Source organism: Adiantum capillus-veneris, chromosome 2 (assembly GCF_014529385.1).
Source record: "Adiantum capillus-veneris isolate H3 chromosome 2, ASM1452938v2, whole genome shotgun sequence".
NCBI lineage: Eukaryota > Viridiplantae > Streptophyta > Polypodiopsida > Polypodiales > Pteridaceae > Adiantum > Adiantum capillus-veneris.
In genome coordinates this window covers 27,332,842-27,351,781 of record NC_140932.1, presented here as the reverse complement: position 1 = coordinate 27,351,781, position 18,940 = coordinate 27,332,842, and the positions used below count along the sequence as shown (strand labels likewise).

The following is an 18,940-nucleotide window of genomic DNA, read 5'->3' as shown; positions in this document are numbered from 1 at the left end:
CACTCAAGGACTTTTAACATTCACAGTTGTGAAATATATTTCTCACTTGTTAGTCTCTTAACTTTTTATAATTCAACATAATAATGAGGAAAATTTCAAAAAGTGAGGGCAATATTTGAGAAATCTACTATTAAAGGCATTTTCAATCTTTCGAATAGGGACATATCCCTCACTACATAGCATTGTAACTCCTTGCTACTACTGGAAATTGAATTGTTTTTCTATAAAAGTGGTATTGCTTGTGCCTATTCTACGTTGCCTACTTGCTTGTCTTAAAAGAAAACTGGCCATTACGATGAAATATTCGCCGCAAGTGGGAGCCTCTTTCTTTCTTTCTTTTCTTCCTCCCTCCTTGCTTGCTGCCTATCGCCCTCCCTTCCTCCCTCGTCGACCGCTGCCTATCACCCTCCTTCTAAACCATGCCAGCGCATGGCAGCCTCCCGATCCTGTCAACCTGTAGGCCAGTGTGCCACCACTTGAAACTCGCCAGCACATGGAAGACATACCACATGGGAACATGTAGCCCTAGCGTTGGCCCATCACCTTCTGACTATCCGCCACTCGCACAGGCTCCTTTGTTTTCACATGTCGAGGACAAGAAGGTTTCTTGCCTTATGCAAACTTGAGTAATGGCCCGTCTAAAATCGGAAAAATCTCCACACGCGTGCACAGAGAGAGAGAGAGAGAGAGAGAGAGAGAGAGAGAGAGAGAGAGAGAGAGAGAGAGCTCTTAATTGATCTCGTTACGTAACATGACGTCCTGCCAAACAAACACCATCACAAACAAAAGATTCATCACATTCATTACAAACTCCTATCATACTACAAGCTAAGATTGCCACAATTCACAACTTGATATATGCTACTTATGTGCTTTATTTCTGTTATATCTATATGTTTCATTCAACCATAGAAGTGATGTTCCCTTGTGCAATGGACTTCACTTTTCTTATTGATCAATACATTGTTTCTTGTAATAATGTTCACATTGATTACATATCAATACACTGTTTTATGTTGAAAAATGTTTTTTCATTCATGACATGGAGAGCAAAAAATTAGCAGTTTCAAACTAACTTCAAACCACTCCTGCAAGGTGAGCAACAAGTTACAACCCACACAAAATAAAAACCTCATCTCTTGACCATAATTTCCTATACAATGGTTATATTAGCCCAAAAGACACCAATTATACAATCGAGACAGACACTTCCAATTTAACAATCACTTGCCAGCATAGAGACAATTGACACCCTATCCATGAAGGTATCAAAACAAGTCATCCTATGCATCCAATGTAAAAACTTTTTTTGGTACAAAACAATTTGCAGAAATGGACTAACAACGAACATACATATTGATACCAGCTCTATGGGCAGATCAAAATTTAGTTCATTGTGCAGGTCAAATTTTAGTTCATAGTTCATCATACCCAAAGTTAATTTTATGCTAGTGAAACATCAATCTTTCAGGATCTTGTGTACGATTGTATGAATTTGATGCGCTACTCTAGTCTTACAACATTACATTATACTGCTTTGAAAGGCGCATCAAGAGCAAATGACCATGACAAGTGATGCACTCAGCTATATCAAAACTAGGTGAACCACCAACATTCAATACTTGTGCTTTTAGTAGATAAAAGATCCTCGGCCTCATCACAACATCAATCTTTATCCCATAGATAAAGTCAAAGCTTAATTTCATCAAAGATGACTTGGTTTGCCTCTTGCATGATGTAACCAATAGTGTCACAGTTCGATTCCGCAGCACTAAAGGGGTCATCCAAAAGATAAATATATGCATCACTATACAAAGCTCTTGCAAGTTGGATTCTTTGCTTCTGCCCTCCACTCATATTCAGACCTCATTCTCCAATCTCCGTAAGATCACCGAAAGAATCGAAAATCCTTGAATGTCTTTTTCAAGGGAAGATGCTCTTATTGCCTTCTAATAGTGCTCCTTCTCATAAGGCCCACCGAACAAAATGTTATCCACCTTGAATCCAAGCATTCTGCGATACATATGCTACCCGACCAACTACTTCAACCTGCAAAAAGCGAATGGACGTCTGACATGCAATTTAACAGACTGACTTGTTGGCAAGACTGGAGACTCAAAAATTAGCCAAGAAAACCAGCCCTTGACAAACAACTTTATCATCCACATAATCATGGACTAGACGAGTAAACTATGAAATTATGCACAAGGCAAACATTCAAAATGTAGCTCCAAAACTGAATTTTTCCCCCTCCTTCAGATGACTTTATCTGATGTGAAATGAACACAACATTGGCATCCCTTCAAGAACAAGCTTCCAAGGTTTCCAAGGTCTAGAATTCTGTAAGCTTCCCCTCATTCCAAGCTTAATCTTCATTTTTTGCTATCTCACGGCTTTCATGCATGCTGGATTCTGGCCCTAAAGTCCCTGTGCCACTGACTCGCCCTAAAGTTCCTGAGTCACTGACTCGTCATGCTAACACCCATGAAGTTTCTTTGCGAAAATATGTGCTCCCAAAGCCACAGCATGCCACTAGGCAACAAGTGGTCCACGTGAAGTAAATGATGAAGTTGATTAGAATCCCCTCCACAAGCATCCATAAGAGACCACAGACCCCAAGACACAGCTGGCGATGCCTTTACTGGCAATGTCCAGAGGCATATAATAATGGACGAATCATTTGAATGAATCAAGTCATTCAGTCCTTTCCATTTTTCTTTCAATCCTATTTAAGCTCCCTCATAATCCTGCTGCCTTCTTGCGGCTTGTCCCTGTCATGGGGAACAGCATTGTCCATACTTCAGCTCCACCGAAGCACCCTCTTCTGTTGCTCCCACCACCAGTCTTGCCAGCACTACAACAACAATACGTGCCTTTTCATTTACCACCATTGTCCCACAAAATAAAAAAGGAAGAAAAGAAACAAAAACAAAAACAAAGAAAAACCCACCACTAACAAAAAGCGCACAAGTTATCAATTTTGCCCAAATGCATTAATTGTGTCACTGTTTTGATCTCTTACATACCTGTTTTGATCTCTTACATACTTGCATCGACCTCGGGAACTTGGTGAAACTAAACTGTAAATAAGTCACTAAGCTTTTGGCAAAGTCCAACAAGAAACATAGATTTGCTTACATATCAAAATCATTGTTTGACAAAACTGTAAGTGCAAGAATTATGCACCAGCTAACAAAAATAAAATAGTTTCGTTGGATGATCGAACAATCCATAGTCAAGTCATCTCAGGACTGCAATGCATAGAATTATCTACAAACAACCATAAGAAAGAGAAGGAATATAAACATGATTCCACGACAAAATAAAGAAAAACAACAAAGTAAAATAGATGTATTCTACTAAACATAAGTTAAATACCTTGCATAACCTTGTAGATGTGTTTCCAATCCACCCACTCTTGTCCATGTTCCTCATCTTCCCATGCTACAAGTGCCCTTTCGTTGTCCATATCCACACTTCTCACAAATGCAGTGCTATTCAAATCTTGAGTCTGCCTTGCAAGGACAAAGTCACCCTCCTCAATCCATTGCGGGATACACCCCACATCTCCTGGACATACTAATCTCGAGCGAACTTTGGAGCCGCTAGTTTCATAAAGTATCTCTTCTTCATCCAACCTTGTACAAACACTACAAAAGGCTCTTCATATTAGCGACGCTCACACAGCGACGCTCAAAAAAAAATTTCCCGGCGTCGCTATGAGCGTCGCTATAAGCGTCGCTATGAGCGTCGCAAATTTATTTGTAAATTTGCGACGCTCATAGCGACGCCAGCTGGGGTAAAAAAAATAACCGAGCGCGCCCAAAAACTCAGATCTCAGATCTGAGTTTTTCGGCGCCCTCAAGCAAAGAGCAGGTAACGCTCTCCCTCACTCTCTCTCTCTCTCTCTCTCTCTTTTCTTCTCCACACACACACACACACACACACACACACACACACGAGGAGAGGAAGGAGAGCCAGGTATGCTCCTTCCCTCTCCTCATTCTCATGTTCCCTTCCCCTCTTTCTCTCTCCCTCTCTCTCTCTCTCACACACACACATACACACACACATAGTGTTTTTGAGAGAGAGAGAGAGAGAGAGAGAGTACAAACAAAAACAAAAACGCACACACATACATAAACAAAGAATGCACACACACATTGAGAGAGAAAAAGAGAGAGAGCATGCATAAACAAAAAACGCACGCATTGAGAGAGGAAAAGAGAGAGAGAACATGCATAAACAAAAAACGCACACATTGAAAGAGGAAAAGAGAAAGAAAACATGCATACGATCCAAAAAAACGCACACACATTGAGAGAGAAAGAAAGAGAAACTAAGGGAGCGTCGTAGGAAACTAATTAAAATAAAAGACCTAAAGATCTAGCCGACGAGGAGTTGAACTGAAGACCTATTATTCAAGAGGGAAATGGCATAATCAATCTATCATACTTGGCATGGGTGATAGAAAGGTTATACCATTTATCTCTTTTTATTGGCACACACATCCACACACGCGCACACACACAGGAAGAAGAGAGTTATAACGTCGTAGGAAACTATCTTAAAAGACGTTAAAGATTAGGTTATATGTAGACTTACATTAAATTAGATTTAGGTTTATTTTTAACTAGATTTACGTTTATTTAAGCTAGATTTAGATTTACGTTATATTAGATTAGATGCGGGTCTCCATAGACTGCGATGCCTGCATGAAGCGGGTGAAGAAAGCCCTCAATGGAATATAGGGTATTGCTGCCTTCACTCATGGTGGGCTCCGTCGATCCAAAAAAACTGGTGAAATGTCTTCAGAAGATAGGGAAGAAGGTGGATCTTCAGGGCGACAAGAGTCACTACATCCCCGACACAATGACCATCTAAACAACCTCTAGTCATTAGACTTACGTTAAATTAGATTTAGCTTTATTTTTAGTTAGATTTACGTTTATTTAGATTTACGCTTATTTACGTTAGATCGAGTCCACGCAAGAATTACTTACGGTTTAGGGTTTAGAGTTAGACGAACAGTGAAAAGATCTACTGTGAAAAGATGTTAAGATGAAGTGAAGTGCTACAGCTAGAGAAGAGGCAAAGGGATTTTGTCCACTACATGCAGTATCATGTAGACGTGGGTGTGTAGATTTCTTGTACCCACAAATATAGGTATTGACCAATAAAGACGAGATTATAACCCGGTGGTTCTGATCTCCGTGCACCTCTAGACCGAGGTGTGCGGGGATTGGACATGACTAGAGAATGTGAGGTAAGAGAGAGAGAGAGAGAGAGAGAGAGAGAGAGAGAGAGAGAGAGAGAGAGAGAGAGATAAGACGAAGAATGCCAATAGAATATTAAATTTGTTGTCCAGGTTATAAGTTTTTTATCCTCATTATGAGTAGCGACGAGGATGTGGGACCGTCCAACCGAAACACCTATCTCTCAACGAGGGTCTTATGTCCTTGTAATCAATGCAAGCATGCTGTGCGACGGACAAGACGTGTTTCTTTGCAGCACGTTCGCGAATTTGGCGAGTTCGATCCATCTATTATAGATCGAGTTGTTGCCAATTATAACTCGTCGGACTCTGACGCTGGCCAACAAGCAGCAATCTTGCAACCCAATAGACGTATTCGCAGGCGCTTTGGTCAAGCAGCATATGTGAGGCCACAAGATGTACCCTCTGACATCTCGGGGGATGATCATGCAGAGCACATTCCCAACGAGGCAATGTTTGAGCCCGAGATTGATGAAATGATCGAGACGATCATGGATTCAGAAAGGCTTATCTATGATGATATGAAAAGTGAAGCCGATACGTCATTGTATAATGGAGCACGTATGTCTAGATTGAAAGCACTCCTGGTTCTTCTCAACATGCAGGCAAAGTTTGGATGGAGTGACACTAGCGTCACAGCGCTTTTCAGGTGATCTATTACAATTAGTTTACTTTAATAGAACTCTAAATGTATAATGATCTGATAGATTTTTACACGACTGTATCATATTTTTATGTTGTGTAGATTGCTGAAAGAGCACATTCTACCAGCTGACAATGTGATGCCAGATTCCCGAGATGAAGCAAGAAAGATTTTGCGAAACTTGGGGATGGATTACAATTCTATCCACGCTTGTCCTAATGACTGCATTCTTTTCAGAGGGGAATACACAGACATGGAGAAGTGTCCGAAATGTGATTCCGAAAGATATCGAGTAGATCTCCACGGGACAAAAATTCCACAAAAGGTTTTGCGACATTTTCCTTTGCTTCCTCGCATCAAGCATTTCTTCGAATGTAAGTCCATGGCCGCCCTAGCATCATGGCATGAGGAGAATAAATCTTCGGATGGTGTGCTACGAATTCCTGCAGATTGCGCAGCCTGGAAACATATAGATGGAACATGGTCGGATTTTGCCAGGGAAGCTCGAAATTTGCGATTAGGCCTGGCTATGGATGGCGTAAATCCATTTGGTCAAAGATCAACATTTACAGTGTATGGCCCGTTGTCATCGTCAACTACAACATTCCCCCGTGGTTGACTACGAAGAAGGGGCACCTATGGCTAAGCTTGATTGTGCCAGGGCGATATAAAGTGGGGAATATGGATGTGTATCTTCGTCCACTATTGGAAGAGCTACAACAATTGTGGATTGGCATAGAGGTGGTGGATATGAGCCGACACACAGGACGACGGAATGCTTTGATCAGAGGTATTCTAATGTGGACCATGCATGACTATCCCGGGCTAACAGAATGCTCAGGTGATCTATTGACACTCCTCACTCAGACACTGTAAATCTTGTTTTTCCCCATAGTTGATCTATTATCATGTGTATACATGCAGGGCTTCAAACAAGCGGATACAGAGCATGTGTCACATGTGGACCTAGACTGAATGCACGTAGGGCACCCTCACTGAAGAAGCAAATCTACGAAGGTCATCAAGCGTATCTTCCGGAGAATCATGTGTTACACGACGGCTTTTTGGGAAGAGAGCCACCAAGGATGTCTGCACAAGCATGGTTAGAGCAGAAGGAGATGTGCGATGACGGATTGCCTCCAGGGATGAAGAGACTATCTCTATGGTACGAGTTACCATACTGGCCCCGACTCGTGATCAATCACTTGCTCGATCCAATGCACATATTCAAGAATGTGGGTAATCTACTATGGGACCATTTGACCGGCAAGAAAGATACTTTGGGAGCCAGAGTTGACCTTAGAAATGTGGATCGTATGGAGCAATATTGGCCGCAAACAGCGTCTGATGGATCGATAAAACTTCCTAAAGCACCATGGATTTTCACAGGAGCCCAAGAACGCAAAGTAAAAGAGGCCATTCGATCTTTGCGGACCCCCACTGGCGTAATGCACTCGCTCCGAACGTGTTTTACTAAAGAAGGAAAGCTTACCGGTTTGAAGTCACACGATTGGCATAAAATGTGTCAGGTACGTTCATAGTGGACTTTAATATCATTGCATAAAATGTGGACTTTAATATCATTGCTGCACATACTTTACAGTTTATTTTACCGGTTGCCATTGAGGGATGTTTGTCTCTCGACATCCGTAACACAATCTACAAACTTGCAAAGCTGGTGCAATGGATCTCACAAAAGGAGATCGACGTAGACTCCATACCATTCGCCAAACTAAATGCTGCGGAGCTTGTGTGCATGTTTGAGAAACATTTTCCTACTACAATACTAACCATTCAGGTGCATCTTCTTGTTCACATAGTTGATGAGGTGGAAATAGCTGGCACAGTTCATTCCAGATGGATGTTCTTCTTAGAGCGTTTCATGAAAACGCTTAAGGGATATGTGCGTCAAAAGGCACGTCCGGAGGGTAGCATGGCAGAAGGTTGGTTGGTATCAGAGTCCCTAGTGTACATTGGAGAGTGGCTAGACGGATTTGATAAATCCCGGGACACGCTATGGCGAACCATAGATGATGAGCGCATATCTGGGATTGTCATGTGCAATCTCGGTGTTGAGAAGAAGATGACGGAAGATCTAGAGGCTAAAATCAACCGATTTTGCATGCTTCACAATCCAGTGATGCAAAAGTGGATTTCACAATATGAGGATGCAAAGCAAGAGCGACAAAGGGCACGAATCGAGTGGAGACGGGGAAGACGACCACCGATGCACTATCCAGCGGTTCTGGAGAGCCTACCAACCTTCATGAGCTTAAGATGGTTGCACAACCAATTGAAAAGCGCACAACAATGCGGTGACGAAGTGACTGAAGAAGAGTGGGAGTACTCTCGGGGTTGCGCGACCAAGGTAAGTTTGCAATGTACGACTAGCAAGTGACTTTATTTATAAACGTTTGAACGGCCACTCATAATCTTTGTTCGTTGTAGTATAAGTCATACACAGCAGCATGGTGTAAAGGTCGACATTTTAGGGTGGAACGAATCGACAAAAAGCGTTTTACTCAAGATTGTGGAATCATGGCAAAATTTGAACAGTCTAGTCGACGACGTTCCTCTGATGCAGATCCCGTGGTGGCGGAACTCACTTACTTCGGCACGCTGCAAGAGATTTTGAGGATCGATTACAGAGGATTTTTTGTCGACTTGTTCGACGTGCAATGGTTCAAGATAATCATGGAGGGTCGAAACGCTACTGTGCGTAGAGGAGAGTCTGGTTTTCTTGAGGTGGATTCTACTAAGAAATGGACTGACCTAAGAGACACTTTCGTACTACCCGAGCATTGTGAACAAGTAAGTATATAAATAGTTAACATCCCCCTTTTACAAGTTATGTGCTTGAAAGCTCCCATGTAAGTTATGTGGCTCTGGCAGGTAGTATTTCATCCTACAAAGTCTACATCAAACTGGTGGTACGTCATAGAGGTAGCCCCTCGTAGTGCAAGGACGTATGAAGGCTACCATGTACCAATCACAACGACATCAATGGAGGAGATCAGAGAAGATGCTCAATCAGAAGCCGCTGCGGTGGTGCCAGACGAGCATCAAGATGCTACTACTCTATATGGGGTGCATGCAGAGGAGCTACAAAATGAAACAGAGGATATGTGTTTAAACGGAGAGCTCTATATAGATATAGGAAGTTATGCTGAGTTATGCGAGGATGAGAGAGAGATCTCTTAAAGCCACAAATATTGTATTTGAACAATTTTGCTCCGTGCTGTAAAAGCTCTGGCTCTCTAAGTAGCTTCCATGGTGTATAACGCTCTTTTCTACTCGCGCTCACATCTTTTGATTGAAAATTCTGAGTTTTCGACTTGCCTCTTTTATCACTCGATTCATTGCGTCATTGTATTTATATGCGTCATTACGTCATTGTATTTAATGGTCTTTGCGTCATTGTCTACTCTATTCATTCAATATTAAGTTTAAATATTCGTGTGTTTAATGCAGGTATGGATGATGAGGAGTTTCTTTCTTCTTTGTCACCGCAGCAGAGACAGTGGTACGTGGAGCGTCATCGCTCTGGCGCATCATCGCGCGTTCCTACACCATCCGCATCTCCCTCTCTTTCGGAGCATTCGGCGCGCTCCGAAGCTTCGGCGTCGACGAGACGAGCGTCACACTCGTCTAGACACCGGCGCTCTAGTGGTGGCGGTGGCGGTTGTTGTGGGGATTCCGCCACCGATGCCTCCACACCGCCTCGTGTTCGATGAGGCTCTTTACCCTCCCCTTCTTTGCCCGCCCCCACACCAGCCACAGCATCGCCATCTACGCCAGGTTTTGCACGGCTGACTGTTCCTAGAAGCTACACACCTCTACCTACTCCGCCGGGAGCCACCCCACTCGACACTCCTCGCTTCGGCGCCCAGACGCCGGTGGAGACACCTGACGTCCGTACCCCCATCGACACGCCGCTAGAGACCCCTGCCGGGACACCCAGGTTCACGCGTCACCGGCCAGAGGGCTTGCCTTACTCCGTCGACATCAGCGGCGGCATCATCATGGATGATGACGGCAAGAAGGTGATCTCGCGCATGCGTGGTCTTTGCTCTCAGCTGTTTAGACACTATATACTAAACAAATGGAGTGAAGTACCAAGTGATTTAAAAAACAGAGTCATCAGCATACTTCATGATGAGTTTCCCGTTCCAACACGGGATCAGCGCTTCAATGAAGACCTGATGAAGATTCGAATGCGCGAATACTGCAAACACAAGCGTTCCGAAGTGCAAAAAGCAATCAAGAATGGGTGGAATAGGCCAGATTGGCTAGCCAAAGAAGATTGGAAGAATGCGAAGAAAGCAGCGCGCGAGAATCCCGACAAGTGGAAGCAACAAAAGGATGCAGCCAGAGCGCGAGTAGAGGCAGGGAGCTCGCACCACTTGGGGAGCGGTGGATGGGCATCATTTGAGGCCGATTTTGTAAGTCTTTTCACATTGCTCTTTATGCATGTTCGATAGTTTAGGGTTTATGAGTTTTTTAGTTCTAACATAATGAAATCTTTGTATGTTTTGACAGTGGTCGATGACAGGACGTGATCCCACACCGTACGAGCGCGAGTACGCAGGCAGGAAGGGCTTAAACGCCCTGATGGACATTCTCAGTTCTCGCGGCGGCATGGTTAGTATTAGGGTTTACTCTTTTTTATTTTTTGTTTTGTTTTATAAATGTCGTTATATGTTTATATTTACTGAAAACTGTCTTATTGTCTTTTTTTGCAGAATCCGACAGATACGCCGCTTGGACGCGATGAGACGTCTGATTAGACGACGTCAGTTTAGCCGTAGCTAGATAGCATTAGTTTAGGGTTTCTCGTAGCTTATGTATCATGAGACGGATTTTATACGTCTTTTTGAACCATGTATATTATTACATTTGTCACCGCAATTCCTTTTGCCAATCAATTCTTTATGCCTATGATGTTGTACAATTGTCATTATTACATTTGCCAATCAATTCAGTTTGCCTATGATGTGTACAATTGTCAATTTTGCAAACAATGCGTCTTGTGGGTGACTATTTTGGGTCTATTATCTACTTTTGCACTTTTTTTAAAAACTGAATCAAGTACAATATGGTTGATGGGTGGCAGGGCATTCAATGCCCTGCCACCAAAAAAATATTCTCTCAGGCGTCGCTATAAGCGTCGCTATTTATGGCTCTGTAGCGTCGCTATATGCGTCGCTATACTCTTCTGTGAGAGCGTCGCTATAGGCGTCGCTATAGGCGTCGCTATATAGAGACGCATATAGCAACGCCTATAGCGACGCTCTCGTAGCGACGCTGTTAGCGACGGTTTTAGCGACGCCGGGGGTTATAAAAACCCAGTGTATTTCCGTCGCTAACAGCGTCACAAGAGCACACAACCTCTTGTAGTGAAAGCCAAAAAAATTTGCATTGCAAACAATCAACAGGCAAAACTATGAGAGCACAGTTTGTCTTCAAGCTTTTGCGGATAAGACACATTCCAGAGATCCCATCGAGTGTCTCAAGGTAGTCTAGTAATCTGTACACCATGATAAAGACATTCACTTCCCCTTCTTGTTCATGAGCAAATATTTTCTTTAAACATCCCCTGAAAATGATGTTATCTCCTTGTGTGTTGGGCACTTGGATGACCACAAACTCCCCCACAGTGTACTTCACATTATTCATAAACACCTTGTGGTAAAAGTATGCATTTGCGTGGATTTCATCCAAGGTAAATGCATAACCATATGTGCTCAACCAAAACTCTATCATCCCATTTTTCTCTAATATGCCGAGGTCCATTGGCTTTGGTCTCTTTCATCCCACAAGAACTCCTTTCTTCTTAATCATGCTCTGACATGGGCATGACACCAATCGAAGACAAGCATTCCAAATATTTTTGGCCTTCTTCTCAGAAGATGTATGAAAAGCAAATTTTTCATGTATCGGGAAACATTTATCTTTTGATCCATGAACGAAACTTTCAGGCAGGATCAAGCATGAATGTATAAGAACCATATCTCTTTCACAACTTGTGAGACCATCGTTCTCTACATCGAGTTGTTTGTGTATTTCAGTACACAAAACTCGACTATGATACTTGCTGTAAGATATCTCATTAGACTTGTTGTTGGTGTGAATGCTCAAATAATTGGAAACATTTCTCTCATGCGAAAACACCATGTGCCATCATGAGATCCATGTCGATAAACATCATCTAGGATCTCTCTGTTACCTTCAAGTAAAAACAAAACACTTTTAGGAATAGGTATAGAAATTCTTTTATCTTAACCAAAACGAATTACTTTTTCACTTAACCATACCTGCCACGTGTTCAAGAGGAGAAGAGTTGGCACCATAATACTCCTCACAAAGAATACGCCATGATAAGAATAAGGAGTGACAAACATCACTGTATTCTTTGGTCCAACCCTTTTTCCGGCTACAATCAAAAAATATGTGGGCGATGTCAATTAAAAGTATCCCAATTTGTTTATCCTCTTCACTAATACCATCGACCACATTGAGGACATGCAGTAGGCACCATTGATTAAATTTTTGACATTCCTCTGCCTTGAACATTTTGAATTGCGTAGTAGCATGTTTTGGCCATCTACCTGCATTCAAAATAGGCTTTGGAATAGAATTGGTAACTTCTTTGACGGCAAGATCAATCTTCTTTTTAGTTTGAGTAGAAGCTGATGACATCAATCTCTTTATGTATTTTTGAAAGAGATTTAAGGGTAGCACATGCATTACATCATATGCAAGGTCTTTAGAGATATCGAATCCATAAAGATGATAGAGTTTCCACAGCACAGATTCACCTGCTAAACCTGCATCTCTTAAAGTCTCTTCCATCTTCTCCTTTGTTGTACATCGTTTTGACATTTTAATACTTTCCCACAAGTCATCTACATGTCATCGCTCAGGTGGATATCTGCCTTGATATCTATTGTTTGAATAGACATAGCGATGTGTGCCATTACTATCTCGCTGCAACTCTGCTGTTGCCTTGTCTCACCTACAAAAGGCCATTCTGCCATCTTTTACTTGACCAAGTTTACACTGAGCAGGGTGGTCACCCGCCCACACCATCAACATGCATCTTAATCTTGTTGTTCCCTCTTGAAGGTAATCACAAATGGCCGTATTGGGCATAGCATAGTCAACATCAAAGCCATTCAAGAAAGCTGTTTCAAGCTCATCCATTAATGGTTGAAGAAAAGATGAAAACACGTCGCCATGCTTTCTTTTAAGCTGCTCATTAGACAAGGGCAAGAAAAGAACAGGTATAGATCCAACTATTGACTTCTTGCCACCATTTAAAACAACAATTTCCACAACAGCGCTATCCTTTTGTGTTGTTGATGCATCTTGAAATCCATCCCAATGAAGAAGAAGAGCCAAATTTCTTGGATCTCCCTATAACACAAGCTTCTGTTAGCATAGAGTAAAGCATATGTCTGAGAATCAAGAGAGAGGAAAGGATTACCTTGACCCAATTCCTTCTAGCACATAGTTGTTTTGCACACTTTGAGCACCTAAAAGTATACTCTTCTTGGTCAGCGATGCATCCTCTCTGCAAGGACTTGCACATTAGCTCCTTTGGAAAAGCTCTATGTGCTCGCATACACCTAGGATTATCACATAGTACAAGTGCTTCCCACTCCTTGTCCGGATTCCAAAAATCTTGGTAGATTCTTGTCTTCTCTCCATCCCAAAACTCATCTATAAGCTCTGGATGTTCATGACTAGCTTTGCCTAGCCATCTTTCTCTTGCTCTCCACATGGCAAGAAAATCCCAACATATTGCTTCGCTCTTACATAAGAGTCTTAGCTGGCTTATCAAAGAGACAAAGTGAAAAGAAATTATGTCCTTTCTACCTCTGCTACACAAAGGACATCTTTCACAACATATGGTACAATCTCTACCTCTGCTACACAAAGGACATCTTTCACAGCATATGGTACAATCTCTTAGAAGAATCATATTTGGGCAATGACACTTTAGTGCATCTTTGTGGTCTTGCTCATCCTCCAAGCTTGGTTTCATTAAGTGGGGAGGGTGTGAGTTGGCCTCATCTCCAAGACATAACTTCCACTCTTCAAGTGGAACCATCCCCATATCTTTGTAAAGCTTGATTATGTCCGACCACTTGCATGGGACTTGTGTGTCGTTAAGTTTCCCATCCCAATCCATCGACTTTTGCATCAAGAGAGAAGCCAGAGGCTTCTTTTGCGTTTCAGATGTGGAGCGCTTTCCCTTTGATGTACCTATTCCTTCAAATAGGTGTCTGAGGATTTTATCTTGCAGATCCACAGAAGCATGGTGCTCATCACAAATAGATTGAAATCCTATTATTGAATTCAAGATTTCATCATTTAAATCTCCATCAGTTGCTTCATCCATAAGACCTGATAAGATACACACATGGGGATTTTAATACTTAATGTATTATCTAGCAATACTTCCTTGATAACACTACAACAAAAAAGGGGGTTATCGATGTATATAGCGACGCTTAACGTCGTTATACGCGTCGATATATGCGTCCCTGTGAAACTGTCGTAAAGAGCGTCGATATACACATAGAAAGGCTTTCTTAGCGACGCGTATATAGACGCTGGTATAGACGGGTATAGCGACGCGTATATCGACGACCATAACAGTAAAAAAAAATTCTTGGGCAGAGGACAGGTAGCATGGCCTGTGCCCAATGAAAAGATGGACACAGGCACCACAACCAAACTTCCTGCCCTCTGCCTAAGAAAGCGAGCAGCACCAAAATCAACCGTGCTCCCGCAGAAATTTCGGCAGAGTTCTCTTCGTTTTTACATAAACTTTTTAAAAACAATATACCATGTATACGCCTCCTACATGCTATCCGTGTTGTTTTAATATGTATACTCCTCACAATGTAAACTACCTCGCATTCTCTAGTCTTGCGCAATCTCCATACACCTCGGTCCAAAGGTGTACGGAGATCAGGACCACCGGGTCAAAATCTCGTCTTTATTGGTCAAATCCTATATGGGTAGACACATACGTGCACTCCCAGGTGTACATGGCAATGCATGTAACGGGCAAAACCCCTTTGCCTCTATCCGTTCGACCTACGGCTTGCCATACGCGCTCTTGACATTGTCTAAAGACTACCTAATCGTCTACGGATAGTTTCAGAAGGCATAGAAGCCATTTCCGAAGTCCGTTTGCGTTTTTCCGTAGAAAAACGCAACCGGATTTGACCTATGGCTTGCGTATTTGACGTTTCTTCTATCCGTTTGACCTACGGCTTGTCATACGCGCTCTTGACATTGCCTTAAGACTACCTAATCGTCTACGGATGGTTTCAGTAGGCATAGAAGCCATTTTCGAAGTCCGTTTGCGTTTTTCCATAGAAAAACCGGATCTGATCTACAGCTTGTGTATTTGACATTTCTTCTATCCGTTTGACTTACGGGTTGCCATACGCGCTTTTGACATTGCCTAAAGACTACCTAATCGTCTACGGATGGTTTCAGAAGGCATAGAAGCCATTTCTGAAGTCCGTTGACGTTTTTTCGTAGAAAAACGCAACCGGATTTGACCTATGGCTTGTGTATTTGACGTTTCTTCTATCCGTTTGACCTACGGGTTGCTATACGCGCTCTTGACATTGCCTAAAGACTACCTAATCATCTACGGATGGTTTCAGAAGACATAGAAGCCATTTTCGAAGTCCGTCTGCGTTTTTTCGTAAAAAAACGCAACCGGATTTGACCTACAGCTTGTGTATTTGACGTTAATTCAAACCCATTGACCTACGGCTTGCCATACGCGCTATCTCACACACACACTTCTCTCTCTCTCTCTCTCTCTCTCTCTCTCTCTCTCTCTGTCTTTCCTACACACACACACCGCTCTCTCTCTCTCTCTTTTCTATATATACACACACACACCCCGCTCTCTCTCTCTCTCTCTCTCTCTCTCTCTCTCTCTCTCTCTCTAGAGAGAGAGAGAGAGAGAGAGAGGGGTTAAGGGTTAGGGGGAGGAAGAGTGCCATAATACCTCGCAACAGGTTTCGGCCAAGATCTGAGAACGCGTACGTTGAGGGTGAAAATGATCCCTTCGCGCGAGTTCGACTTTTTTTCCCCAAATTACTTTCGTCGATACCTGCGTCGATATATGCGTGAAAAAATTAGCTTTTAGACGCGTATATCCACAGTCATATCGACGCATATATCGACGGACGATAAGTACGTCGATATGAACGTGAAAAAACACGGACGTCGACATATAAAACGTCGATAACTTTGGGTTATGTTGTAGTGTATATAATAGCTCACACCCAAGATAGAGACTTAGTCGACTAACCAACTGATATATCACATATCATAATCAGGCTGTAAGGTTCCAACCTGCGAGTTATGGCATAGGCGTAGGCAAAATAAGTAAGACTCTATATTTCAAACTTTCTACGACGAGTAAGATATCTAATATCATTTCTGTCCATTGATGCATCAACAAACTCAACTTTTACTATAGACCAACGGCCAAAGATAACCAAGCGTGCATCTATTCCTTATATTAAAGACAAGATAATCAGCTTGAAGATTTGCCTAACAATTATACGTTTAATGCGTGCTCTCATAATCATCAGATACTCACACATTGATTCATAATAAACAAAGAAATTGATCAAAAAGGCGAGGTCAGAAGAAATTATGGTAGGGTATTTCTTATTACAGGCATGAATTTCGAAAAAAAACTGACCAACATAGGGTGTCGATGTCTACTCCAAGATTTGAACAAATATTTTCATTCGCAAAATAATACAAGGCAACAAAAATCACACAATCGTCACCCACAGATACACTAGCTATTACAAAATGGAGTCAGTCTTGCATACCGGTGGGAAAGTGATACTCCTTGCTTTGCTTTGAGAAATTTCGGACCTGCACGCGTTGCAAACTGTGTGCTCCTCCTTTTTACCATAGTGACATCTCTCTCTCTCTCTCTCTCTCTCTCTCTCTCTCTCTCTCACACACACACACTCACCATGTACAGACAAAGCTCCAGAGATGATCAAACCTTGATTTCCTTCCTCCAGCCTTCCCTCCTCTCTGGCGTTCGTTTTTCCCTCTGTCTCTCGTTCGATGTCTCCTTCTGTCTCTCGTTCGACGTTCCCCGCCTCTGTCGACGCTCTGTTCTTTGTTGGCACTGCCGTTAGGCAGGGTCTATAGGGACGGATTTTGACGCCATGGCCATAGGGTCAAAGGCCAATGGGGAGTTGCCGAGCAAGGCTATGTTTTTTAGGTGGACGGCATGCATTGGATTGCTATTTTTGTTGTTAAGACTTGTTACCTGCTGAGCTGTGCTTATCGGCCCCACAGCGACTCCCTCCGCATCCACCACATGGTCAACCAGGGAGCCCTCCCAACTCGTCCTGGACAACCAAGCCCATCTTGGCGACGACATTTTGTACGAACCCTTTTGAGTGTGAAGAGTCCTTTAATTGCAGCTTCGACATTATCCGCGACGGAGATCACCTCTTGCATGACGTTGAAGCGGCGTCAGCCAATGTGATGAGCAGTTGCAGCAGCCGGCTCAGCAACTGCACAGCAGGAAGCTCCAGGACTGCATTCAGTGCAGCACATACAGCATTCAGTTGTAGTACTGTAGATTCTGAGGAGGGACACTACAACAGTACGGCGTCCTCTGCAAGCTTTCAGGTAACACCAGGCCGGCAATGTAGCTGCTCGTTTCAGACAGCTACAGCCAGTATAGCGCAAATCTGTCTGCAGGGCTTGATTACAGTGCAGATACAGATGGCATGAGCGAGATCATCGTAAATTCATGTGATGAGTCTGACTGTTGCGGCCACAGGACTGCAGGGCACGGCGTTGCACAGGCGGATGGCATCGCCGTAGGACAGGGTCATGCTGACAGAGCATACGCCGAGGATGACCTGGATGCACGCCATGCACGTGACACAGGTGCCCATAACGATGATGATGAGGATGAGCATGCCATGTAGTATGATGGATGCGGATGGCGCAACCATGGTAGGCGAGACATGCTATTCGGAGGACCTCCTGCTAGATTTTGAAGAGTCGATTGAAGAGCTCGTGCTCACCAGCTGATTGGACAACACGATGAGCTGCATGCATTGTACTGCCGCTACATCCAACTAAATCCTCCAACCCTTCACCCCACCATAGCCCTCGCCTTTTTCCAAGTTTTACAATGTCTTGAAGCTTAAGTAAGCTGGTTAATTCCTCTTTGTAACATTATTGAGCCTAAGAGCTTTCTTGTAATGTAAATCTGCACACACCCTTAAATTTCAATTCAATTGTAATTCTTCCATTGAGTGCAAATTCAATTCATTGTGTGGAATGAAGGCGATGCCCTCACCTAACTTAATTATAAGCCTCAATCTTGGTTCTCCATCATGTGAGATTCTCTCCATCAAAACTTGGAATGACATCATCTGTTGATCGTCGCCTTTAAATTTCTTTCTGATCAATTCGTAACTTTCTCGATCTGGCCACTTGGTCCCAAGTGTATTGTAAAAATAGGACTTGTACCATAACCCCATGTGTCAGAGTCCTCTTTAATTTGTAAGCATCGTGAACATCTTTCCACCAAGTCTTCAAGTTTGTCAATTGCTCTGTGAACTTCGTTGACCCAATGACCACAGAATCAGACTGTTTAGAGCCTAATACATTCTGGGTTGATAAATGTACGGAATCGGTGGCTTTTGGCTCACTTTCAGGACCTTTTACTTTTGCCCCTTCACTAGAAACCAAGGCAGGCTTGCATTGCATAGCTGAGCCTTGATTTGGTGATTCTCCATGTTGAGAATTGCCTTGGTTGGTTGCAGTGGCAAGGGCAATAATGCTACCTACCATCAATTACATGTGAACCAATAACAAGGAAAGACAGACCATCCTCACAAACACAAATGTTGAATTAATTATTTCATTTCAAGCCCTTAAGGCAATGAATCAATACAAAGCGAATGCCTTGAGATTCAGATTTTATGATA

The 18,940-nt window shown here is 42.8% G+C and overlaps 1 protein-coding gene and 1 pseudogene across 1 annotated transcript; one reads left to right on the top strand and one right to left on the bottom strand.

The window, feature by feature from the left end:
* Window positions 1–2,970: 2,970 nt before the first annotated feature.
* On the bottom strand, window positions 2,971–17,161 carry LOC147462551 (uncharacterized; the record flags this gene model as incomplete). The annotated part of the gene is made up of 4 exons (XM_086493822.1): window positions 2,971–3,270; window positions 3,379–3,650; window positions 16,802–16,847; window positions 16,951–17,161. Coding segments are annotated over 4 exons (564 nt in total), but the record flags the coding sequence as incomplete, so codon positions are not given.
* Window positions 17,162–17,217: 56 nt separating this feature from the next.
* LOC147462550 (uncharacterized) lies at window positions 17,218–18,240 on the top strand (annotated as a pseudogene).
* The last annotated feature ends 700 nt before the right edge of the window (window positions 18,241–18,940 follow it).